We start from the raw sequence: 26603 nt of genomic DNA, 5'->3' as shown, positions 1-26603 counted from the left end.
TAATGGGATGTCTCTGTAGTGACAACAGTGACTCATGACAGAAGAATAAAAAAGGAAGTTAGGGAAGCTTTGAAGTTAGATATTTTATTATGGTCTACTTCTGACGATTTTTGAAGTGCTTTTTTTTTTCCGAAGTATGTAGTGTTGCAGTCATAACTGTGTTTTGCCTGATTCTCCCCAAAATCCTTTGAGCATGAAAACAATTCGGGTACTAGGTGGAGTGGAAGAAGGTAGCAGAACAGGCTCTGACACTTAAAATGCCTGTGGTGGGCAAGTACTCTTTGGTTTGCACAGAGTTTTGTAGTTGCTGGTGTGTTGTGCAGTGTAATGATGACTTGGTGGTAGGTGTGCTTTGTTTGGTTCCCAAATCAATTCATATAGAAGTCTAATAGTTTATTCTGGCCATAGTCTGATACACGTGGGCTGTTTGTTCAGCAAGGATTTCACTTTACTGCTTGCAGAATAATCAATTCCATGGAAAATGGCTGAAAAAAAAATAAATCCAGCGGTTTATGTAAATATGTTTTTGATATGTTGCCAAAGCTTAACATCCTTTTAACAAGCTTTTCTGTGCTGCTAAAATACTAATTTATCACTTTTATTATTCTAAAAGAAGAGGATTTAGTTTTCAGAGCTGTATTTTTTTGTTGGCAGGGGGCAGTGGTGGTAGATAAGTTTTTTAAGAAGGCATTTTTATGTAGGGAGAATGAACTTTTTAATAAAGGAAAGCCTTTTGGCACTGTATCCAGTGGGTTTAATAACATCTCTGTGGATGAGGACTTTGAAAGACTGACCATGCACTATATAAAGTTACTGTGCTATAATCTAAATGCAGCTGTTAACATGTTTTCACACAGAATTCTTTACTACTAAACACGTGAAGATTGTATGATATTGCAGCAATGGACCTGCAAGCAGGGTATACTTGTTAAAAATAGATATGATAAATAATATTCTAAAATTAACATTTTAAGCTCTTGAACAGACTTCTCTTTTAGTATATTATTTCCATGCATACTTACTAAAATTAACATGAATTACTTCTGTAAATAAAATAGGAAAGGTCAGGTTCCCTGTAATGTCAGAGATACTTTTTTGAAGTATATGGGGGTTCAGTAAGTTTGTGGAAAGGCTCACAAAAAAAGAAAGTGAAGGGCATCAGCTTTTGAAAGCTGAGAACATAAAATGAGCTGTGAAGAACAAGACAGGGTCTATTTTTTACCCCCCTGTCTGGAAAAAGTAAGAGGAGAGAACTAGACAGAACTTGGATGAAACTATTTTAACATCTGAGTAGACTTATTAAAACTAATGGTCATTTAATCGTGTTTCCATGTGGGGTGAAATCCTGTTGTGTTGTTTATCCGTCTTCATACAAAGCACTGCTATTTCATTCAATACTGACACCACTTTTTTATTAATCACTGACAAACATTAAAGCCCATTTATGTGTATTGAATGAAAATGAAGAAAAGTACTTTTTAACTTGAAAATACATTTACGGTCTACCAGCATTTCCTTCAGTGAGGTCTGAAACTGTCCAGATTCTGTCCCTCAGATGTTAATGACTTTGCAGATGGAAACACATTAAACCCCGTAATTCCTGTGAGCTGCTGCAGCAGCAGTGCCTCAGTGTGATGCTCTGACACCCACATGCCACATCTGTGCAGAGGAGGAGCAGGTTGGAATGGCTGGATGGCACAAGAGCCTCACCAAGGCAGCACAGAAATGTGTGAATTCCTGGGACTGAAAGATGAGACTTTGCATAAATTTCAGATTATCTGTGGTTGTTACTGCTTTTCTCTGGAGGAAAGAGTTTTCTTAAATACTCTTTCTGTTTAAAAAAAGATGATGAAGATAGCTACAGTACTACTGGATTCCACTGCTTTCCAATAGCTTCTGAAACTGGGATCAAACTGAGTGGGAGAAAGAGCAGTAAGTTTTGTGGTATTTGAATGCCATCGTAGAAAAGTTGGGGAGGAATAGGTTACTTAGACACAAGGAAAAGTGATTATTTGCTTTTACTTTGTTGAAGTTAAATCCATAAATTATCATTGAGATTCTCCTTTAACAAAATGCAAACTGGCATCACAGATTGAAAACAGGAAAATTTAAAAGATTATATTTTTAACTTGTATGCTGCCGTTTCCTGCCATCTTTGAAGAGTAAATCCTGCTGAGGTACCGTGGGTCTTTCTTCATGTATCCAGTATGATTGGAACTGTAGCCATATGTGTGTATGTATTTTCCTTTTGTACCTGCTGCCATTCTCAATCAAGTATTTTCAGACTGTCCTTTTTTAGTTTATTGGTTGTAAGCTATAAATCTTAGGGTAATGTTTAACTAAGGTGTTTATTTCTAGGGTATTTTACTAACTGAAAATTACATATTTCTTATTTTTTTCTCAGAACTGCATGTTGCAATGTAGGTGCAATTTGGTTTTCATACATTGTCTGTTACTTACTGAAACTGGCCATTTCTTTATTTAAAGAAATGGCTGTTATAAGTTACTGAAGTTTCCATTTTCTGCTGCTCTATTTCGTCAACACAATTTTCTGCTTCACTAAATCAAAATGTTATGCAGGATGACAGATGCATTGCACTTTGTCAGAAATAAGTAGTCACTAAGCACGGGAAAAGATCTTTTTAGTGGAAAGCTTCCATAAAATATTGTTTGTAAATTTGAGAAGGATGTTTATTCCTGTTCATGTGAACTTAAGTTTCCTTTTTCCTTTCCCTTACGTGTGTTTTATGTGTTTTCTGCATTTCATTGCACTTTTTCCACAGCTTCTTTCTTCAAGGAACTAGACAAGGAAAGGAAATAGGCAGTAAGTAGTAGAAATGCGTAAATGGGTATGTCCATGATCAGCAATATTGTGGCTGTTCTGGGACTATGGTCACTGGCTTGGATTTTGCTGAACTATTACTCTGTAGGAGGAGTTGGTCTGGTCACAGATTTAAATCATGTTTTATTTAAGAGTAGCTGTACTTCCCCAATTTAATTGTCTCTTTTTCTTTTATTTTTTTTTATTCTAGGCTTCCTGCTCTGAACTTGGTTCCTTGCAAAATGAATCTTTTGTTGTTTGACAAAGATTGGACCTTCCAGTAGAATTTGGAAAGACCACTGTGCGTAAATCCAGAGCTTATTTTTCTTGGAGACTTCTGTGCAGCTTTTAAAAGTTTTAATCACAATGAATTCGGGTTTATGGAGTCAAGAAAAAGCAAGTTCATCCTACTGGGAGGAGCGGATCTTCTACTTGCTTCTCCAGGAATGCAGCGTCATAGACAAGCAGACCCAAAAGCTCTTGAAGGTGCCCAAAGGTAGCATCGGGCAGTTTTTCCAAGACCGTTCTTCTGTGGGACACTCCAGAAATATTCCCTGTAAAGGCAAGAAACTGCAGATTGGATTAAAGATTCTGGAACAACCTCATGCAATCCTGTTTGTGGATGAGAAGGATGTTATAGAAATAAATGAAAAACTAGCCGAGTTGCTTTTAGCTATTACTAACTGTGAGGAAAGATACAGTCTGTTTAAAAGCAAAAGCAGGTTAGCTAAAGGCATCCAAATAGATATTGGCTCCCCTGTTAGAGTACAGCTGAGGTCAGGAGATGACAAGTTTCCTGGAGTTGTTCGCTTCAGAGGACCTTTAATGCAAGAAAGGTCCCTCACAGGGATATACTTTGGAGTAGAGTTGCTGGTAAGTCTTTTGCCAAGGGGTAGCATCATATTTATACTTTGTAAGATGAACTAAAAGTCTTCGATGTGAAGAGGAAGTAATAATAATTTATTTTCTAGAAGCATAGTTACCCCTGAAAATTGTTACCTTCAGTCTTTTCATAAGTATTGTTTATTAAGTACCCATGAACATGCCATATCACATCAGCCTTGTATTCTACATGTTAAATGAAGCTTGATGAGGTGCCTGGGCTGGCAGAAAGACTTGAATGTACTCTGACTCCTTCTAGCCTAGAAAAATTTAATTCATAGAAACACAGAATGATTTGTGTTGGAAGAGACCTTAAAGATCATCTTGTTCCAACCCCTGCCACGGGCAAGGACACCTTCCATTAGACCATGTTGCTCAGAGCCCCATCCAGTCTGGCCTTGAACACTTTCAGGGAGGGACCATCTACAACTTCTCTAGACAAAATTATTTACATTCCCATTGTGGTGCATATGTGACTTTCAGATTTCTGTTGAGTACTTTGTTTTTCCCCCAACGTGTCAGGATATGGTCCATGAATGCAGGCTTGGATTTTAGGGTTGCTGTTTTTCTGGATCCCTGAAAGTCAAATGGCAACTAGTTAAGATAGAGAATGTAGCTATTGTGTGCAAAATTAATGCCAGCCATAAACTTTTGAAGGATTAGGTTCAGGAGAGTGCTCCTCCTGTATTAGAAGTATGTTTTTCAAAGTACTCTTTAAACTTTTCCCAAACTTTGCAATTCCCACTGAGAACCTCAGGGAATATCAGGCCTAAGTGCTTCTGAAAATCATTTCTTTATTTGGCGTATAAGTGGAATTTTTGAATGCTTAGCATTATGTCTAGTATGAAGTAGTCTTGTCTTGATATGGCAAAAATTTGATGATGGAAGCAAGATTTGCATCTGAAGAAAATATGTAAAGCCAAGTAAAAAGGCTTCTGCCTGCAGCTACTCTCTAATCTAATGACATCTTGCTCTTTATTCTCCTAAGATAGCCAGTGTTTATATTTGTCACAAATTCTGACAATAGAATTCTCACAATATAAAGGCAGTTCACCAGGCAAATTCTTAGTAAGATTTGTCCAAAACACTGGATTATGTTACTGCTTTTTTAGTAGTCTGCTTTTGCACAAAATACACTTGGTTTTTATTCTTTTCTTTCCCCCCCCATCTTCCTCCTCCGACACCCAGGAAGAAGGTCGCGGTCAGGGCTTTACTGATGGGCAGTACCAAGGCAAGCAGCTTTTCAGATGCGATGAGGACTGTGGGGTTTTTGTTGCTTTGGACAAACTGGAGCTGGTGGAAGATGATGACAATGAACTGGAAAGTGACTATGCAGCTCCAGTTGACGCAATGCAGGTAGAACTTCCTCCTCTGGAGATCAACTCCAGGGTTTCTCTGAAGATAGGAGAGAGTATAGAGTATGGGACAGTTATATTCTGTGATGTCTTACCAGGAAACGAAAGTTTAGGATACGTTGTTGGAGTGGACATGGTAAGAAAATAATCTGACTTTAATAACTTCTGCATGTGTGTTAGCTAGTAAATGACATGCAATTAGAAGAAGAAACATTATCCCACAAGCTACTTCAGCGGAGGCTGACCTAAAATGGGAAATAAACACTTGTGTTCAAAGATGCCCCTTGGTGGTAATTGTTTCTTGGCATGAGGTAAATGATATCCTATTTGATGCTAAAGAGTTCAGGAGAAATACTCTGGTTATTCTGAGGAGCCTCCACTGAGCTACTTGCCATGTTAGGTATCAGTCTTGAAGTCATAGAGCTGAGTGTTTGTCTTGTGAGACTGGCTTTGTTCTGCCTGTTAAAAAAGTGGGCTGGATGTGTTTTTCTTTTGTTAGCTGTTTTTCAAAGCTTTTTTTCATGTTACTGTTTTTTTTGCTTGACTTTATTCTACCTTAAAAGCATTGAGTTTCAAGTACAAAGCTTGATTTTTCAAGAAAATGTGAAGCTTGTAATTAAAAAATATTTCTAGCAACTTTAATTTTTTGAAATGGACAACTTTCAAATTTTTAGTAGTTCAAGATTATGTTTTGGTTTTGTAGAACAGATGCTTCCATTTTCTTGGTTGCAGTAGCTTTTCCCTAACAATGCACTGAAGTTGTTCTAATTTGTTTATCAATAATAGTTTTTAGTAGAGGAATGCTTTTTAAAGTAGGAAATATTTCTCAAAATAGCAGGTTTTAAGTTTGCTTTTGTGTTTAAAGACTGTAATGTTTGAGTGTTCTAAATATAAAATTTGTTACAGGGAAAGGTAGACATTGTCAAACCTTTCATTTTCCTACTTTTTGTATTCCTAAAGACATATGTGTGCATTCTGCATGATGTAAATCTTCTCTTGGGATACGTGTAACATGTTTTTCTATTTTTAGGATAATCCGATTGGAAACTGGGATGGAAGATATAATGGAATACAGCTGTGCAGTTTTGCAAGTGTTGAAAGTACACTTCTTTTGCATATCAATGATGTTATTCCAGGTATGCCCAGCTTTCTTAACCAGAAGGCAGACTTTGATAATATCTCCACCTAGGCACAGTTATATGATTAAAGCAATACTGCAAAGTTAGTATCCTAAATTCACTTGAATTAGTTTAACCTTCAGTGTTATAATTCTCTTCAGTTTTCCCCTCCTTTGCATTATAGTCTCACTAGTAGAAAAACTTTAATATTGAACAAAATTCCTGTCAAATAGTATAGTGTTTACAGAACTGTGGAGTTACATAATATTAGTGAATATGTGAGTGTCTGTAGCAGGAATCTTTTGTATAGACTTGTTAAATTTACTCCAGGAGTTTAAATACTTTGGATCAGAAAGCTGTTCTTTCTGTGCTGGAAAGGTATCGATAGTATTATGTGTACAGTCTATGGGTAAATACTTTAAAATGCATAGCAAGACTGTGGAAAAATTCACGGCAGTAATTCATGGAATAGTGTTAACTTGTAACAACTACAGTCCCCTGATCCCTTTTCGGAAGAAAGCAAGTTTATAAGTAACTAACTTTTGCTTGGGCTGTGTCTGTAGACAGGTGCTAATGAGTGTGTAGTCTGTAACTGTTGCCCTTGCTCTTCAATTTGATTTATGTTCATCTCCTAGTAGCTGGTTTAGTTGTGTGATTTTTGCATGAATTTTCCTCTCTTCTCTGAAGAATTCATAGGGACTCCATTTTTGGGAGAAGAGCATTTGTTGTGTGTTGGTAGAAAATAAAGTTTAGAATTTCATGGGTCTGTTTCCTGTAGTGGAAATATGCACATACATTGAAGTGTTCATGAAGTAATGGCAGACTTCAGAGCAAAGTAATTGCTGATGTGATAGAAGCAAATCCTGTACACATAAAATGTTGGTTATGTGCCAAGCAAGGTTTTACTCCACTCAGTTTTAAAGCTTATGATGACAGACCTTTGTTCAGTTACCTTTGGAGTTGAACTTCTCTGTAACACAGTAAAAATGTAGCAAAGGGAAGCTAATACTCTCTTCATATATCATGTCTCAGAGACTGTGTCACAGGACAGGAGACCTCCCAAGCTTGCCTATACCTCAAGAGGTGACAAAAGTGTGTTCAATCACAGTAAGCCAAAGGCTACAGGTATGTATGGGAAGGGATTTTCTTTACTTACGTAGGAATTGCAAATTCTTATTGCTTGGGGAAGAGTATTGTCTTTTCTGGCATTGGATGCTGACAGAGATGATCTTCACTAAAGTAACTGTGCTTATATGTTGGCAGGAGTTATAGCTGTGTGCCATTGGATCAGTAATCTGTTTGCCTACTGTGAAATTTTAGCGCTTTAAAACCAAAAAATTACCTGTGGTACTACCTGCTGTACACTGTATCACAAATATTTTCTTATATCCATAATTTATAGTCATGAAAAATTTGCACTTGGGAAGTGTCTTCTGCCTTCTTTGCAGGTTGGGGACTTGAAATTTCAGCTTGGAGGATTAAGTTGCTTTGGTGTAGATTTGTAAGCTTAGAACTGTGTTAGGCTTGATGGGAGAGATTTTTGCTTTGTGCAAAGGCAGTTGGGTCTTTTTGAAAGTGTAATAATGAATTTATACTATGAAATAAGAGTGTAGGTAACCTTTTCTAAGTAGAGAATAATCTCTTCATTAAAGTATGTTGTTTTCCAGGATCTACCTCTGAACCTGGAAATAGAAGCAGATCTGAAGTCTTCTACACATTAAATGGCTCATCAGTTGACTCTCAGCCTCAAACAAAAACAAAACCCCCATGGTATATTGATGAAGGTAAAGAGAGATGCCTTCATGTAGGCATATACTTTATTTAAAAAAAACTCCACAGAACAAAACTAGAGTGTATTATGTTCTTCAAATAAAACAAATACGAGATTAAATATAAAACAGTTGGACTGTATTGTCTTAGTGGAAGACATACTATATCATAAAAAGCATCTTGAAACGCCTATGAAAGTGTTCTCTGTCTTAATGTGACCTGTGGTTTTATTCTGCATGTAGGAGATTACATTCTTGGCAATGTATGTGCAGCTCTGTGGGAATGCATATGTCTTGCAGGCAAAATAAAAGCTGAGGCTTGATGGAAGACATGAAGATATTCCTTATAGCCAAGTATACAGAGTAATTGTATTTTGACTGTCTTTGTAGCTAATGTTACAGATCTAAGGGAACTATTCTGCCATGCCAGCTAATCAGTCTGGAAGTGGAGAGGGTGAAATAATCTGACTAAGTATACATGTTTTTTTCAGTATTTTTAAAAGTTATTTCTGTAAAATCTCTTTATGAGTTTTTTAGAAGTATAAGTGCACATGCCTAAAGAATCAGTATCTTGATTTGCTTCCAGACCTATTTTTTTTTTTTTTTTTTGCTCATAAACTTTAGAAAAGTGTAGCTGGCTAGCATAGTGACTGAAGGGGTAAAGACTAAACTAGTAATGTTAATTTACAATGGAAACTATTGCAGCAGTAGCCCCTGAATTCCATGAACCTTAAAAATGTCTCCTCAGGTAGTTCTGTTTCTCCAGTGTTGCCAAGTGACAAATGTCTTCCTAAATGTCCCTCCCCAGCTCTTAGTGCTTCCTGTACAGTCACCTGTTAAATCAGATGTGGTTGCACTTCATTGGTTTGAGAGCCAAGTCTTTCCTTTTTTATGATGGGGGAAAAAACCCCAACACTTACTAACATCTTGGTTTTGATTTTAACAGCTACTGAAGACCCTGCAAAATCACTTACTGATTCATCTCCTGGATTTGGGCATTCTTCACCACCACTGCAGCCACCTTTAACAAACTCTGTGTCTACAGAAAACAGATTTCACTCCCTCCCTTTTAGCTTGACAAAAGCAACAAGTACAAATGGTACTATGGGACACAGTCCTCTCTCTTTATCTGTCCAGTCAGTCATGGGTGACGTGAATACTGCAGCTAACCAGGACAGTCCATCAGCAGCAAGCCCAGTTGGGAACTCACATGGTCTTGAAGCAGGTTCCTTGGCTGAAGTTAAAGAAAATCCTCCTTTCTATGGAGTAATCCGCTGGATTGGCCAGCCTCCTGGAGTAAATGAAGTATTGGCTGGACTGGAACTGGTAAATATAAATTGTAGTTCATATTAGTGTTAATTACTAATTTTGTTTCTCAGAGCTGGTCCCTGTATATGTTGCAAAAGCAGCCAGTCTGGGGGGATTTGCCCAAACAGGTTTCCATGTGATGTCCTTAGAGCTAAATTCTTCCATGAGCTCTGACTTTTGTGGCTGTCCCAGACCTTACCCTGTTAAGAGGCTCTGAGATGTGATTGTGTTACAATGGGTCATTGAATTTATGGGACTGATCACTTCCTTGCTTTAAAGGAGTGTCCTTTGCTTACATTATTGAGATTGTAATTGAAAAAAACTGACCATATTTAAAGGTCTTTTGAAATGCAAATTTGTGTGAAATGCCCTGGCTGTAGTAGTCTTTATTGAGTATCACTTTTTTGTTTGTTTTTTTGCATACCAGCAAACAGGCAGAGTTATGACTGTCAGAGCCATAACACTGGTTTTGATAACTGACAGTAGTGATGGTTGATTTGACAGCCACGTGCTTTACGTGTTTCTCTGGGCCCTTGGAAAAGCTCAGTTGCTGCAAACATGAATTGCTGTTCTGCACTGACATTTCTTTGTGGCAGCTGCTGCCAAGGTTGTGGTTGGCTGTCAGTTAAATTAATGTGTACTCAATTAAGAAGATGGGATTCTTTATTTTGGGATAATGTTCAATAAAATTTCACGTAACACTGTACCATTACGTAAAACACAGGCAAAGTAGATTAGAATGTGACTGGAATTCCAGCTGTTACAAAAAATCTTTATGGGTGTTTTGGATGAAGTTGGAAGCCACAGTTTGCCACAGGTGTTCTGAGACTGCACCTTAGGGTGTTGAGTGTTGCCACTCATGCATTTCTACATTAAAGCCTAGCAGTAGACAATATACCTTAAATCATGTTCTCAAAGATAATAACTTGTTATTGTTCATACCTGGTTTGTGTTGTCTGTCCTTGATGTGCATTTTGTCTGTTCCAAAGCAGGCATTTTTTTTCGTGCAGCACAGTCACACAGAGTATTCACGCTACCCAATGCTTACTGATTTTAACTGAGTTGTAAAAGGTGCTCAGTACTGCATGTGTACTCTTTCTAACTACAGAAGGAACCCAGTCTGGGTCTCCCCTCCCACCTCCCCAAGCTGCTTCTGATAAAAGTTTAAGCATGAAAAAATACCAACCCTGCAGCTCCTAATTTCCTCAGCAAATCCAGTTAAACAATACCTCAGTCAAAGCTTTGTATACTAAAATGCAGAAACACTGTATATCACGTTTGAGAGTACCTGAGGGGCGACTTGTGGATAGATATTTTATCAAATGACTTACTGCAGAATTCTAGAAATAAGAAAAATAGTGAATTCTCACTTGAATTTTCAGGAAGATGAATGTGCAGGCTGCACGGACGGAACGTTTAAAGGAACTCGATACTTCACTTGTGCTCCAAAGAAAGCTCTTTTTGTTAAGCTCAAAAGCTGCAGGCCAGATTCCAGGTTTGCCTCACTGCAGCCTGTTTCCAACCAGATTGAACGCTGCAACTCTCTAGGTACTGACCTTCTGCTTATTTCTTGTTTATCAACTGGGAACTGACCAGGGTTTTGGTTTCATTTATTCCTGCAATAAGTTCTTTGTGTTGAACACTTGAGAATCTGTACAGGTGTTACTTAAATGAGATTAATGAATAGAAGATCAGCCTGTACAAAATACAGCAATTCTGTGAATTACTCTTTGATGCTTTAAAACAAGAAAATGTTCATATATTTAAAGAAATTTCATAAAAGGGATTTTTTATGCTGTATGTTTTTTACATTCAGAAGTTGAAAAGCAGTCTTGCTGAAAATGGTATTTGCAACTCCAGCAATGTGTGATTGCATTGTCACAAATAAAGGCAACTATTTTTCTATATAGCATAAAATTATATTTTCTAAATATTAACATAAAAAAGCATGTTTTTATATGGCAGAAGTTAGTGGTGAAAAACTTTTTTTTTTTCCTAACTTCAAATATTTTAGGTTTCTTGGGTCATGCTGGGGACCCAGCAAAGAAAAGTGTCTGATACTTGTAAGATAGTGTGAACAGGGCATTTGTAATGAAAAGAGAACTTCATTCCTACTGGATAAAATTAATTCAGTGCTGCAGGCTTTCCGAAGCACTCTAATGTGCATTGCCAGTGGAATGTAAGGCCTCGTTCACTCTCTGGAACACTGAGTTTCAGCTATAATAAAATGCTATTCTAGTCCAGAGAAGGAATGCTTACACTAAGGCAGCAACTTAGCTATAAAACATTTAATAGGGAAATCTCAAGGGGGAATAAAATTTGAGGCTTTAAAGTGTCTTTTGAAAAAAAAAATTTCAGCCTTTGGAGGTTACTTAAGTGAAGTGGTAGAAGAAAACACTCCTCCAAAAATGGAAAAAGAAGGTTTAGAGACAATGATTGGAAAGAAGAAAGGTATCCAGGGTCATTACAACTCCTGTTACTTAGACTCCACCTTATTCTGGTAAGTTCATAATTTGTGTAGTGGCATCCCATGCTAGAAATGCAGAACATGTGTTTGGATGACTGTCTGTGTGTTACTGTGCAGCTCCCATGTCATGGCTGCAGCCTGACATGTTACTGTGCTCTTCCAGTGGGAGCAAGTTCTGCAGCATTTACTGTGCTAATGTTGTTCCAGCTGCTCTGGCCCTTCTGTATCTGCTCAGTTTGACTGAGGGAGTCCCTGCCCTGTAAATGGTTGAAGGATGAAAGACAGCATAGGCTGGGGGTGGAAGGAGGGAGAGAAGTACCCCATATAGCTTATTTGTAGAATCCTGCCTGGGCAACTGGTTCTGTACTTCGCTGCAGAAAGCATAATGGTTAGAGTGGGTTTTTGCTGTTTAGTACAGCTGTGTTGTCCCCTGTCCATAATTACTGCTTTTGAAATTTTAGTTCTTTAATTTTTATGTGGCTTTGCTTGCTTTGTCTTACATTGCTCAGACATCTGAACGGTCATATGTTTCAGGGTAAAAAAACCTTCCTTTTCCTTTTTTCTCTGTAGCCTGTTTTCTTTTAGCTCTGTTTTGGACACTGTGTTACTCAGACCTAAAGAAATGAATGATGTAGAGTATTATAGTGAGACTCAAGAGCTGTTGCGGACAGAAATTGTGAATCCTCTGAGAATGTAAGTAAAGACATGAACTGGTCTCTAATCTAATATAAATTAGAGAGATCCTACTGTGTATGCATTCCTATTGCAAATCTGAGCAGTCTGGCTGCCTGCTGATGCCACTCTATTCGATTTATTTTATTAGTATTTTTTCTTGTTCTTCATGATAAATTCAATCAGGGCTAAATAGAAATAGTTATTCATTGTTTGGTCATAAAATATTTTCACTAGTCTCTTATTTGGAAATAGGATCAGCATAAAACTATTGTAAAATTTATACAAATATGAATAAAAAAGCATTGATAAACAAAAGTTAAGTTCGTTCACAACATTCTTATTTACATGTTTTAATGCTGTTGTACTTGACAAGAAAAATATGTGGGTTATCTGACATGGTTGTTTCATGATTTAATGGAATTGGCAGGGCTTTAAAATATCATTACTTTTTACATGTGGTCTGAAAGTGGTCAAAACTTTTTTAAAGGAACTTCAAATGAACTTTGTAATTTCTTAGGCACAATGAGAAAAGGACATGCAGCAAAAATCTACATTAAATGTTACTTTTCTTAAGCTTAATTCTTTTTAAACGTGCGAACAATATGGTTCTGAAATTCTGTGGGCGGTGGGCTTTATCACAAAAGTTTTATTTTGATTCCTGAAATAAAATGTTGGCCTCTGAACCTTTGTTCTTGTAAGAGTGTGTGTACTTTTCCTGGTGCATTCCAGGGTTCTGTGCTAGGGGTAGGATAGCAGGATACACACTAAGTAGCAGAAATCTCAGGTGGCTGGGAAGACCAGAAGGTGTTATTACCTTTCTACAATGCTTAAAACTTCAGACGAGAATACTGAATGCTCAAAACCTCAGCTTCTTAGGTCAGCAATACAGCTCCGTATCTTTTGCTCAAATATTGAAATTTGTTTTTATTAACAAATCCCACAGTGCTGTTATTATGTGACATTTTGAAAATGATATATTAAATGGTGCAAATTAGAGTGAAAACAAATCAAAAGTAATTGACTGACAAATCAGAAAACAGTTATCCTGGTAAGATGATGATTAAAGATGCTCTTAAAGGCTATAAAAGAACATTGAGCACTGCACTAAATTTATCCTGCATTAAGAAATCTGGAAGTCAGATTGAATATGAGAAGTCAGCACATAGTTTTAAAGAAATACTGTATGCGATTAAAGAAGGATTTATGAACCTGTATTTCAGCATTTAAGAGGGTGGGATTTTTTGTGCTTCTCTGACTTAATCACAAACTAGCTAATAGCTTATTAAACCCATTTATCCTAGATATGGATATGTATGTGCTACAAAAATAATGAAACTGAGGAAAATACTTGAAAAAGTGGAGGCTGCCTCAGGATTCACTTCAGAGGAAAAAGGTAACTGGGGAGGTTTTCCTTTCTTTGAGACTTGTCAGAATCCTAATATGAAAGAACTGAAATACCTTGCTATGTAATTATATCAGAACAAAACACCCAAATAGTTTCTTGTAGTAGCAGGATCTCTACCAGAAATTTGAGTGACCATTGGCTGGTAGAAGGGTCTTTTCTGCTTCCTGGAGAATGTAAGGAGCCCTGACTGAACAATTTCTGTAAAAGTCTTTCACTGCCTGGATTTCTTTTACTGCCTTCCTGTGCCTCTGTAACACCCTTCTAGCAGTTAGGGGAGAAGACTGTGATAAGGCTGGGGTCTTTGTCCTCTTTCAAAATGTCCCTTTGGTCCATGAGGAATAAACTTTTTCACTACCAACATTTCATTGTTACAATGGTTATTTTTTATTTTAAAAAATAAAATGTGTAAATCATATTAGAAAACATCAGTTCTCAACTTTTTGATCTTCTGCTGCATATAGTGATTAATTTGAATTATATTATGTAGCTGTTTCTGCTACTTTCTTTGTAAATACTGAACACTGGAAACCAGTATTTATTGCAGTTAATACACCAGCAAACTGTGTTGGGAGAATGACCCTCTGGGAAGCTACTGTTGGCTGCATTCTTGATGAGAGAACTCAGTCTCTAGTTTAGATGAACTCTGTAGTATGGAGTGGGTTTTATGTGTTACTGTCACTGCTCCTGACTGCTCCTCTGCAGATTCACTGTTCTGTTTTGAAAGCTTTTATTTCTCCTAGAAAAGTTGTGTGGTGCCAAATGATTCCTCTGAAAGACAGAGCATCTTTTTGATCTTTACTGGGAAGCTTTTGTTGCCCTGTTGAGCCTGTACCTTTTCTTAGAGCCTTTTGACACCAAAAGAATAAACGGAAGGTTGCCATGAAAATGTTCGTAGTTTGTCATAATCTTACTGTATTAAGAAAGCTATAAAAATTGACTGTGATTTTTTTAACTGTTTTTTTCCTGTGAAAATTTTGAAAACCTTCATTGTAAATGAGTCTTGAATAAGGCAGCTGGTTTTGTACGCTAACAAAACTTTTTTTTTTCTTTCTCCCCTCCAGATCCAGAAGAATTTTTGAATATTTTATTTCACCATATTCTAAGAGTTGAACCACTGTTGAAAATAAGGTGAATCTTTTTTCTTTGCTAAATTCAAACATTTGTAGAGGCTGATACAAAGTATCTGCTGCCTTTCAAACTGAGACAACTCTTAAAACACCTTCGACTTGTGATGAGAATTGCTAATAGGATTCAATATAGTAAAGTTATGTTGACTAATTCGACACTATTTCCTACCCTTTTTTGGTAGGTAGGTTTTGCCATACTGATGTTGTTGCACAAGCTCATGAGCGTAGTTTCATGAGAGCTGGACAGAGATCCTGTGTCCTAGTGCTGTCTTGAGATCCTCACTGCCTTTCTGTTAATTATGCTGGAGAAGGGCTGCTGTAAGAGGGCCTGCAGCAATTCTTAATGTAGCCTGCAGCTTACAGCTCCGTTTTTCTGGGACAAGCTGCACAGATTGCTGAGTCGGTGTGTGAGCTGTAGAAACTGATTTGCATTTCTTCTGTTAGGCTAATGAAAATATTTCAATTGTTTGCCTTGATCAAGTTTGGTTCTCTTACTTTATCAAAATAACAGATGCTGGCATTTATGCATGGATTCATTCTCAGCTGTAGCACTACCAGGGTTCAGCTGTCATAGCTGAGTTTAAGTGAAGTGGGGACTGTTGCCCAGTGCTGTTGTCCTGTTAGCTGGCACCTGATATTCTCAGGTTCCTTGCTGCATTCTGTGGTAACAGCATTGTTACAAAGCATTTTCTGTAGTTTTTCAGTCCTTTCCTCGTTTCAGGAATTCTGTTACTGTGCTGTGTGAGGTCTATCTGTGCCCACTGTGGTGCTCTGTGGAGATGAGAGCTCTGACACTGTCACTGGATTTTACACTGCTTTGGTTTCTTTAAGTTTTCCTAAAATCAGTCCACACTTAGTACTTGACTGCCTGTCATCTGAGGCACTTTGTTGTTGGGAGAAATTGTGTTTTGTTTGGGTTTGCTTGTTTGTTTTTTTTCCTAAAGCACAATATATTTCAATGCAGAGAGGATGTTTTATAAACTATATTCTCATAGATGTTATTATCCTAGTAAAGTACAGTGGTTACAGTAGAGCTTCAGAATCTGTTTTCTTTTTTTTTTTATCTGTTTTTAGATCAGCAGGTCAGAAAGTACAAGACTGTTACTTCTATCAAATTTTTATGGACAAAAATGAGAAAGTTGGAGTCCCAACAATTCAGCAGTTACTCGAGTGGTCATTCATCAACAGCAACTTGAAGTTTGCAGAGGTTGGTGACAGCTGTGATGACACCTAGATATTTGCCCATTCAGCAGTGGGACAAAAGTAGGATTTGGTGTAAAAACATGTGGACATGTTGGAAATGGGAATGCTATGCTGGTTGTCCAGGATGCCTACATAACAAAAATATTTTAAGGCTGACTTAATGACATGTCTCCTTTGGCTGAACAGACCAAAGGGATTTAGGCAAAGAATTACTGAAAGCAAACTTCTTAGTTACTAGCAGTAGGTTGTTCTAAGGATTAATACTTTGAGATATCTCTGACAATGGACTGCAAGTTTAAATAACATGAATACGTTTATAACAGTAGAAGTATGTCTCTAAATTTAGATAATTATTTATCTCAAGCTCATTACATTATATTTTGACATTTTACCTAGGCACCCTCTTGCCTGATTATCCAGATGCCTCGGTTTGGAAAAGACTTCAAAATGTTCAATAAAATTTTTCCATCCTTGGAATTAAATATAACAGACTTACTTGAAGATAGTAAGTATATAAAATTGCATTATGTAATGAGAGTTGCTGAGAGTGACTAAAACAGTGAAAGTAACTATTCCTGGTAGTTTTGATGTTGTTTTTTTTTTCTAATAAATATTTACCAAGATTTTTTTAATGTATTGTTTTTCTCTATTTAAAGTAATATTTCTCCTTCCTTTTCCTACTCCTTGTCTTAAAAAAACCCCAAACAAAATACAAAAAGCCTCCCCAAATTGGAGACTTAATATCTTTTTTTAAAAATGCAGCTCCCAGGCAGTGCCGTATATGTGGAGGGCTCGCTATGTATGAGTGCAGAGAATGTTATGAAGACACTGATATTTCTGCTGGGAAAATCAAGCAGTTCTGCAAAACATGCAATACACAAGTAAGTGGTTATGTTTGTTATTCTCTGTGGGTTTAACCCGAGTGGTTTATGCTGAAAGGAAGGGGTAAGTGAGATTTCTTCATCAGCACTACTGTCACTGCCATCCACCCAGTAAAGTGTCTCCTTTGGTGACAAATCAGGAACTCCTGCAATGTGTTTGTCAACATGGCAACTGTCAAATCTAGGACTGGACACAGTGGAGAGATAGTAACTGTCTGCTTTAAATCCTAATTTATGTACACACCCCCTTGTTAGAGCTGATAAATTCATGACATAGAACTGCTTAGTTTCTGTTTGGTAATTGCATAAAGATGTCAATCATGGCTTGTTTTCAAGTCTGAGTGTAGTAGAAAATTGTTGCATTAAACCTGACCTCCCTTCTAACCTTAACTTTGAATTTTCTGGGCAGCGTTGAACTACAGTGGTGGAGAAAATTGGAAGAAATGTTTAGTCAGCTACTGTTATTGCAGTTCCTTTTCTAATGCCATTAATCTTCTGTTCAGCAGCAATGTTCCTTTTAGCTTTGTCTGCCACTGAAACAAATAATCTTATGGGGCGTTTTTCCTTTTCTGAAATATCACTTCAACTGTAGGTTCATCTTCATCCCAAGAGACAGAGTCATAAATTCAATCCGTTGTCACTTCCCAAGGATCTGCCAGACTGGGACTGGCGGCACGGCTGCATCCCCTCCCAGAAGATGGAGTTGTTTGCAGTTCTGTGCATCGAAACCAGCCACTACGTAGCTTTTGTGAAATATGGGAGGGATGACTCCGCCTGGCTCTTCTTCGACAGCATGGCAGATCGGGATGGTAGATCTTTTATTTACTCTGTTCACCTTCTCTTAGTTTTTTTAAGTGTGTTTTAGATTTCAGTGACTATTTCTTAAAGCTATGGGGATATTAATATCGTTTAACTTGATGTACTCAGTGCTGGGCTACTAATCTTGATCCAGCCTTTCCTCAGCGCATTGATTTCATGGCAGCTGCTGAGATTTGCCTAATCTGGATTTCACCTAAATAATCAACTGCAGGAATGTATTTTCAGTCTATATTTAAATGGATGTACATGATCATCAGACAGTATGAAAATATTTTTATTGCCTTTTCTTAAATAACTTACTGTAGATATCTTTAGAATAAAAGAAATAGTCACACATTACAACATCTACGCCATTCCTTTGAATCTCTTTAGAGTTATCAGTGGAACATTGTTACCCTGTAATAATACAAATGTCAGTAAAACAAGTGGTCTCTTAGATACTGTTATTTAAACAGATACTGTTTAAATGAGGACTCTGTTCAATCCTGGTGCCTGAGAAAAACAGTAATAGATGAAGTGTCAGACTCATAGTAACAATTTTTGCATGAAGAATTCTTGAACCCTTGCCTTAGTGTGGTTTGGCCTCCTGTTGAAAATGAAACTGTTACAGGATTAAAGTCACTTTCTTATTACCAACTATAAGACAATCAAGCTTTGTTTCACAGTGTTTGAAATGTGTATGACTGAAGTCTTTGTTTTTTGGAATTTAGATCCCATGAGGTGCTGAATACATATCATGCTGATCTTAGGGAGAGGTTTTTTGTATCACAGATATTTTGCTTCAGCTTTTCTTCATAACTTAAAAATGTCTGCTGGGAACTGCAAGATGGATGTCCATACTTGTGTTGTTTGAATTTACTCACTTTTATGTGGAAAATGGCCAGGAGTAAACTCTGGCTTAGTGTTCCAAGTCAGGTAGAGACACGGTTTGTAAATTCATCAGCTGTTACCAGTTGTGTTATTAACAAGTTCAGTAGCATTAGAGATGGATTATGTATTCAGGTCACTCTCCCAAAGTCATACAGAATTTTTAGTGTTAAGGAAAACCGAAAGTTCTCCTTGGGTTTTTGTGGTGCTTGTGTGTGTGGTTTGTTAGTAAACACTACAAGATATTCTGACATTAATTGTGATTTCTTGAACAATGCACCTTCTATAGAAGTTTACCCTGCAGGTATTACCTAAATATGTCCAAAGGGGCATATTTAGGCTTTTTAGAAGGCATTTTCAAGAACTAGTGATGCTGTCATAATTAAAGTACATGATAAAGAGCAGATATATGCAGATGCTATCCTAATACGTTTCTCCTTCTTTCCTTATGGTTTAAAAGGAGGTCAGAATGGCTTCAACATTCCACAAGTTACCCCATGTCCAGAAGTTGGCGAATATCTGAAGATGTCTCTAGAAGAATTACACTCACTGGATTCCAGAAAAATCCAAGGATGTGCACGAAGACTGCTCTGTGATGCTTACATGTGCATGTATCAAAGTCCAACGATGAGTTTGTACAAATGAACAGGGATCTCTGCGGAACTGAAGAGACAGTCAGGGGTCACTGTTGTGTTTGCTGCGTTCTGGGTTAGTTTCAATGCAACCGTTGCTGGCAATGGAAGAAGTTGACTATGACAGCAAAAACGATTTACTGTCCCAAAAACTACACATGGAGTTCTGTAACTGAAGTATCTTAAGCATTTTGCACTCTAGGAAGTGTGCTTGTGTGTGTTTGTTTTATAAACAAAGTTAAGTTACTAAAACTTAAAGCTTTAAGTGCATTGATTATACACAAGCTTTTTTGAAATGTTAAAGGTGGAATTCTATCAGGAGAAATCTCCTTAGTCCATTGGGAATGTAAGGATACACAGTGTGCGTGCTCAGTGTGTGTCTGTGGACAGGGATGATGATTCTCATGTGTTTCTCTACCCCTACCCCGTTTCCCCACCCTTTATCTTTTTAGTGTCACAGATTCTTCTCTCAAAGAGAGAATAACTTCAGTTTTAGTAAGATAAATTTTAGACTGTTCGTTACATATTAATTTTGTTCTGTTATCTGCTACATTCTTTTCAGTTCCAAAAATTAACATTCATTTAAAAATCTGAATTCCTGTCTGGTGAAAATCAAGAACACAGACTTGCTGTGTCGTTAACTTGCAGTTTTTGGAGGGGAAAAACAGGAGGAGAGAGAGGGTATTAAGGGGAAGCATAATTGCTGAAATATAAAATTAGCAATGAAAGTTAACAGATGTCTTTTTCTAAGTGTCTATTTTTAAAGAAACAAAGCAGTCTGGAACAGAACAGCAACTATACACAAATGATTCCAGGACAAAACAATAAAATAGTGGATTGCCTCAGGGAATGTTACTGAAGTGGATTCTAGTCCTTGGTAAACAGAACTGACTTTTCTACAGTACATTAAGCTACTGGCTGGGAATGTGTTATACATCTGACTCTTCATTTCAGGATTACTAATATTAAAAAGAGAATATTAAAAATCTCTGCCTGGAAAGAGGAAACTATAAATAAAGGTAGATCAGAATTTTACTGTATACCAAGTACCTGATGAAAACTAACTTGAAAAGCTGCAAAACCTGTGTTAATGTAAAATACTGTACTTCAAAGTCTCTTGGTTCCTGTTTGCAATGAAATAATGTTGTTTTAGTTGCCTTTTAGCTACTTCTGTCTACACTGACTAGCAAACATGCAACTATATATATACAGTACCATCTGGTTGTATAAATTGCATATATATGAACTGTACATTTTCAACTCTTCAGATGTTTTATATGGAAATTTCCTTTGGGGGTCAAGTCTATAGAAGGAAAGATAACAAAATATAACAGAGGAAAAACTTTGAAAAAGCCACTGTTTTAAAGGCAATGGAGACTGATCCCTTGTAGAAAATGTGGTTACTTTGTTTTTCTTGGAAAACTTGTAATCTTTCTTTGGGAGACACTACCACAGAACAGCACTAGAGAGAGATTTGAAAACTGCTTGAAGGACTAATCGGTGTAAAGCAAGGGCTGCTGAGGGGTTGATCTGTTCCATTAGCTATTGCATGAAGTGTGCTCTAATTTTTCACTTTCAAGAGCAACAAAGTTATTAGAAGTGTAACTGTTGCTTTTGCCTCTATGAGTCTCTTGGCTTTCCCGTTCCCTTGCCTTGTTTATCTAGTCTGTGCTCCTTGGCAAAACTCTCTTGTTTCAGTACTGCCCTGAGCTCTTGACCTCTTTCTCTCCTGGAAAAATTCAGCGAAGCTTTAGGTGATGGATTCTCTCACCATCTGTCAATGGATTGGTTAGTGTCCATGGGCACTTCCTCAGGTACATCCCATTATGCTTGGGGACAGCAGCTGGGATGTGTTGGCAAAGATGCCCTGGAAGCATCTTGTAGGTAAAGAGAGCAGGCCTTGGCTTGGCAGCTTGTGCTCATTGACGTGAACTAGAGACCACTTAGGTCATCCAAGCAGAAGGTGTGGTGGCCCACCCTTGGCTCTGCATTGAAGAGGAAGATTGGCCACAGCCTCCAGGTCCCTCCAGTGATGTTTTTAGAGCTGTTTGGAAAGCAAAGGCTGAGGGGACTTGTTAAAAAATGCAATAGTAATACAATGGACTCAACTCGCTCTCCACAAGGTTTGAGCCCCTGTTTGATCCCTTCCCCAGCCCAACCCTGTCACTCAACCCAAAAGGAGGTGCAAGTGTCCCCTCTGAACAAGGAGCAAACGAAGGCAGAAGCACAAACCTGTGTACCAATGAGACCAGTTTGAATGTCTGCATTGTTCTGTTCTCTAGCCCTGTATTTGTTTTCATCTTTTCCCAGTGCATTCATTTTATGTATCTTCCACTGGTGTCATCTTTCCCACATCCCCAGCCACATTACATATAGTTACCTGTTCCTGGCAGAACTTTGAGAACAGACTTGGACCTGCTATGACCAGAGGACAGAAATGGAATTGGCAGCCCTGTTAAAGTTTTCTTGATGAATAATCTTGTAGCAAAGATACATACTCTATTACCAGAAGTGAATGAACTGTTTGGCTTCTTGCCTCCAGTCTTCTGGTCTTTCACTGGCAAGGGAAGAGAAGTTGTGTGAACTCTTCCTGTGGGACATGTAGGGAACATTCATTACTGCGCACTTGGTGACAAATACTGTGTTTGGAAAGGCAGGCAGTGCTTTGCAGCCTGCATTTTGTACTGTAGATTATTGCAAAATGATAAATAGTTAACAGTATATGGTTTAGTTTATTGCTTACCAGTTAAGAGGGCAAAGATGTCTTTTATAATACTAAAAAAAGTTTTGACAGTCTTCTTTTAATCTAAAAAGTGTGATGTACTGCACTGGATTGAAGGTGGTCTGGCAATGTAAATGAAATGTTACAGAAACTAACCCCAATTTTATTTCCTTTCTCAGGAACAAGTATTCAGACAGAAAAGTGATTTCAATGTGAAAGGAAACTTGTAAAATAACTTACATACTTATATGCAAGGGGAAGAAAGCTTTTTAGCCTTCAGCATGTATTTGTAGGGGAATTGAATAAGCTATTTTGAAGCCTGCATTTTAAGTATCTGCTGTGGTAAATGTAATGCCCAAAGATTCCAGTGACTAAGCACCAACATTTATGTTGTTTAATGCATTTGGAAACCTCTCAATCAATTTTTCTCTCTCTCCTTTTTTTTTATATAATGAATGTCCCCAAAAATTAATAGCTCTCAGATCATTTCTTCATGGTTTGGTTCATAAGTACTGCTGACAATGGCCTTAAGCTGTGAATAGGAAAACATACAGACAAAATGGTTCCTGACAGCCTGTAAAAATGTAACATTTCATAGTACATAATCTTTCATAACTGGGAGAAAACCTGCACCCCTGTACAACTCACCTGCTCTGCTACACATTTTTAAAACTCGGGGTTCAAGACAGAACAAATCACTGTGCCACTAAATGCTTATTTTAAACACAGAGGGTAAGGAGCAAAGGTCTTTAGTTAAAGGTGATGCCTTATACATTACTAAAACAAGCAAACAAAAACCATCAAACCCCTACCCCTCCAAACCCACTGTAAGTTACATCAGAATGCTTGTCTTTGGGTGGGGGAGATAACTGGAGGAAAAAAATGCAAAGATATCTATGTTAACTAAAGGTCTTTCTAATATCTGTGATACCAATTCTGTGCTCTTGAGAATTGTAGTACTGTGTTGTACTAAACAGCCTGTGAGATTCCCATTTTCAGCAAGTACTATATGTAACAAGAATTCTTCTTGATCATAAATGGTTCATTTCAATGCACTTATTTTTCTCGTGCACTTTATACTCCACTGACTGGCTGAACGTGCTCACCACGCTCCCTGAGGATGGCCTGTTCCATGCAACACCAAGGCACACCGTGCTGCACTCTGGAGCGGTGTGGTTTCTGAACTGAACTGGTGTAAAAAGCAGCTTGAAAGCTTTGTGTATTTTTACCACTGTAACAAAGCATGTTTTTATCTGTTCTTGATGTTTTGCTAAATAAACATCCCATGTTTTGTGCACAAATAGTCTCTTAAACTTATGAAGGCTGTGTCCAAGAAGGCATTAGGGAAACAAATCGTTGGATCAGGTTGCCCTCAACTAGCCTTAACTTTTTTTTTTTTTTTCCCAATGGTAGAGCTGAATGAGTTGCTGCTGGAAAGGAATGTACCATGTGCTCTTTCTGTATTAATATTAATTAAAAATATTGTTCTTATGCCTCTATTCATTTCTTTGGGGCTTGGAGTTTTGGGAGTTGCATGAAAAAAATGAATGCAGTGGTGAACTAACTTGTTTTGCGTACTTTGAGAAGGATTTATGTTTAAACATTTCTGTTAGTCCCTCTTCAGCATTTCTAGGAAACTTGGGAATTGTACTGTATCCAGTCAGGTCTAACAGTATGACTTCTATCTGAACAGTTAGTACCTGATACTGTAAGGGAAAACCACCAAAAAGCAGCTATAGTTACCTGTAGTTTTCCGGGGGAAAAAATGACTTAATTTTTTAAATGCTTAGTACACTACTTTGCTAACCATAGTGAGCAGCCTAATCCTCCTCAGACAATGCTGTAGCTTCATCAGTGCTGAATCCAGAGCTCCCGGTTTACGTACATTTTCTATATACAAAAATACCACTATCCAGTGTTTCTAGGTTTAACTTTTTTTTTAAGTATTATTTTATTTTTTATTTTCCTGAGTTTAATAATAAGAATGAGAAAAAGTCCTGCCAGGGCCGGTAAAGGGAATTCTGCCTTCTTTGCCTTTGCAGAAGCTGAAGCCGATCCTTCCCGTGGCCGGTCCCCGTTCCCGGCGGTTCCCCCGTTCCGCCGCACGAGGGCAGTGCCCGCACCGGCTGCGGCCCCGCGGGATCGACCCGCGCGTCTCCAGCTCTGTCATCCCGGCTTTGCAATTAGGGCCTGGCGCAATTAGGGGCAGGTGAGGCTTTCACAGGTGTGTGCACTTCGCGCCTGCCCAAGCGCAGAGCAGTGAGGTTCGGCTGGGCTGGAATTGCCCCGTGCTCGAGCCCACGGACAGCGCACCAAAGCCCGAGGCCAGGCAGGCTGGTCCCATCACATCTGCACTGCCCGTGTTTCTGGTCCCAGTGGCACAGGGCAAAGTTCCCACCGTGGAAAGCCGGATCCCACCCCTGTTTGAATGACTAAAGCAGATAGTACTGGGAGGCGCAAAATGCCGAGGAAATCTTGGGGCAATTGCAGCGCTCAGCGGAAGGTGATGAAAACTGTGAACAGCGCGATTGGCAGCAGCAATTTTTCACACCAAAAACTTTCACACAAAACCAAACGTCACAGAAAAGAGCACAGCGAGGGTCACACCCTTCAGGCGCTTCATGAGGAGAGAGAGAGAGGTCCGGGCACGTGTGCTGAGCCCGGCGCTGTGGCTGCACCTCCCTCTTCTCCCAGGGCTCTTCCTCAGCAATCTGCTCCCTCCGGCACAGGACCACGGCCAACAAAAAATATACTGCATTGTGTGGCCCTAATAGTCAAGTTTTGCAATGGATTGACCTGTGTATACAGAAATTTGACCGCGGTTATTGTTAGTCATTAATCAATTTTATCATTTAATTAATTAATTGAAGGGAAAAATTGGAGTTTTTCTAACTATTCCCTATATGTATTATTTAAATGAAATCTGAAATTATTCCATGTATATTTTCTATCTCTTGTTATGCTTGGCTCTCTGTGGCCCCATTTGGTGGCTGGTGTGGGGTGGGAGCTGTGGGACTGAACCCCCTGCCCACCCACGTAATGACAGCCTGTACCTGCAGGCAGGAGCTGCCACCTGCACTGACAGCAAGGCAGCCTTGGCTTCACCACATGCCCTGCAAACTACCTCCCTTTAGCTTTCTAATGTTTTAGGAGTCTCTTCTTTCCATCTGCTTCATTTTTCAGCTGATTCCCTGTTCCATGAAGCAGAGACATTTGGGAATATAAGGATTATTATACATATGTTACATAGCAATTTCTTTTTAAACAGTATATAAATTGGCCGGATTTACCTTCACTTTGTGATGAGACCAGTTTGTCTATGCTAGTGCTCATGTTTGAAGATGTTATTCACTAGGTAGCATCTCACATTCCACACTGCATGTTGGGTTTTTTTGAACCATGCAAATTTCCCACCTATCAAAGTAATTTGCAAAGGTAATTTTGTTTCTACTCATCTATTACAATAAATCAGTGAATAAATAAATTATAATGCAGCAATTAAATGTATAATGAGATGGGCAACAACTATTAATAAATGCAGAGCTAGTTGCCCAAAGGTGAACAGACTTCCCCTCTCTTCTTACAAGTCAGGTGATGATCTTTCTGTGATGGAGAAACAAGCAGCTGCTAAACATGTAAATGAAACCAAGGGATATATGAGTTCACACTATAATACTGTTCTTCAGCCTCATTATTATTGTTACATTATCGGTTCTTCTGTGACTTTTCCTCTGAATATTTAAAGACAGGGAGGGATATGCAATTATTTTTAAACATCCTTCTGCCAAATGACTGACTGAACAAACCCAACCATGTTGCTGAGGAGTTGGCTCTCTTTGGTAACCTAAATGGTACAGCACAGCTGAGTTTTAGCCAGCAGAGCTATTACAAAACCGGTGATGATCTGCAGGATAATTCAAAAATTCTGAAATTTCATGGGGGATAGAAGTCTCTTTAAAAAGAAATCAGCATTATTAAATACCTAATCTGAACAAACTTATATATTAGTGTATTAGTGTATCTTCTAATTTTAAAAATGGCTGTAATATCACTGGTGCTCTCAGTAGTTAATATTGCTATAAGGAAGAGGCAGAATGATCTTAATACCTTTTTGCTCCTAAATTCTTCCTCCTGTAGTAGGCATGCTGGGAATGCTTCATATTTTTTCAATGATGTCCATCTACCCTCAGTATTTTTTTCCTATTCAAAATTAATTGTCAGAGAGTTATCATTTCATTGTAACCTCTTATTTCTTTCTTCAATAGCCACAACAGTGGATCCCTTATAATTTTACTCCGACTCTTTCCCAGAAGTGTGCTCATGCTCTCCATCTCTCTGTGTCACCTCTCCATGTATGTGTTTACCCACATGTAGGCTTTACCACCTGAGATCACATTATTCAAAAAGTTTGTTTTTAAAGGAATAATTGATACATTTGATTTTGCCCCAATCTGAACTGACTCTGGCTCACCACTAACATGGGGCTGAGGAGACACAGCATTGCCCAGAATATCAAGTTGTTTATCTGAAACTTTCTCATATTTAGAAGAGT

The 26603-nt window shown here is 38.1% G+C and overlaps 1 protein-coding gene and 1 long non-coding RNA gene across 3 annotated transcripts in view; one reads left to right on the top strand and one right to left on the bottom strand.

The window, feature by feature from the left end:
* Positions 1–3187: 3187 nt before the first annotated feature.
* CYLD (CYLD lysine 63 deubiquitinase) lies at positions 3188–23542 on the top strand. 2 transcript variants are annotated; one of them, XM_050311226.1, is made up of 16 exons: positions 3188–3694; positions 4892–5059; positions 6089–6194; positions 7209–7301; positions 7844–7960; positions 8892–9271; positions 10636–10801; positions 11612–11753; positions 12291–12413; positions 13697–13788; positions 14862–14928; positions 16002–16134; positions 16527–16635; positions 16893–17011; positions 17604–17820; positions 19158–23542. In XM_050311226.1, the coding sequence occupies exons 1-16, from the start codon at positions 3188–3190 to the stop codon at positions 19340–19342; spliced, it is 2724 nt and encodes a 907-aa protein (XP_050167183.1). In that variant the 3' UTR covers positions 19343–23542. The 2 variants fall into 2 exon arrangements, with proteins under 2 accessions (XP_050167183.1, XP_050167182.1); XM_050311225.1 differs by having other exon boundaries at positions 4892–5194.
* LOC126637771 (uncharacterized) overlaps positions 18910–26603 on the bottom strand; it is an 87933-nt gene continuing 80239 nt past the window's right edge. Inside the window, exon 7 of the long non-coding RNA XR_007628427.1 lies at positions 18910–19360. This is a non-coding gene — a long non-coding RNA (uncharacterized LOC126637771). The remainder of the gene's footprint in view (positions 19361–26603) is intronic.

The sequence above is a fragment of the Myiozetetes cayanensis genome, unplaced genomic scaffold (genome assembly GCF_022539395.1).
Source record: "Myiozetetes cayanensis isolate MyiCay16 unplaced genomic scaffold, myiCay2020 scf16, whole genome shotgun sequence".
Taxonomy (NCBI): domain Eukaryota; kingdom Metazoa; phylum Chordata; class Aves; order Passeriformes; family Tyrannidae; genus Myiozetetes; species Myiozetetes cayanensis.
This window is presented reverse-complemented; position numbering and strand designations above follow the sequence as displayed.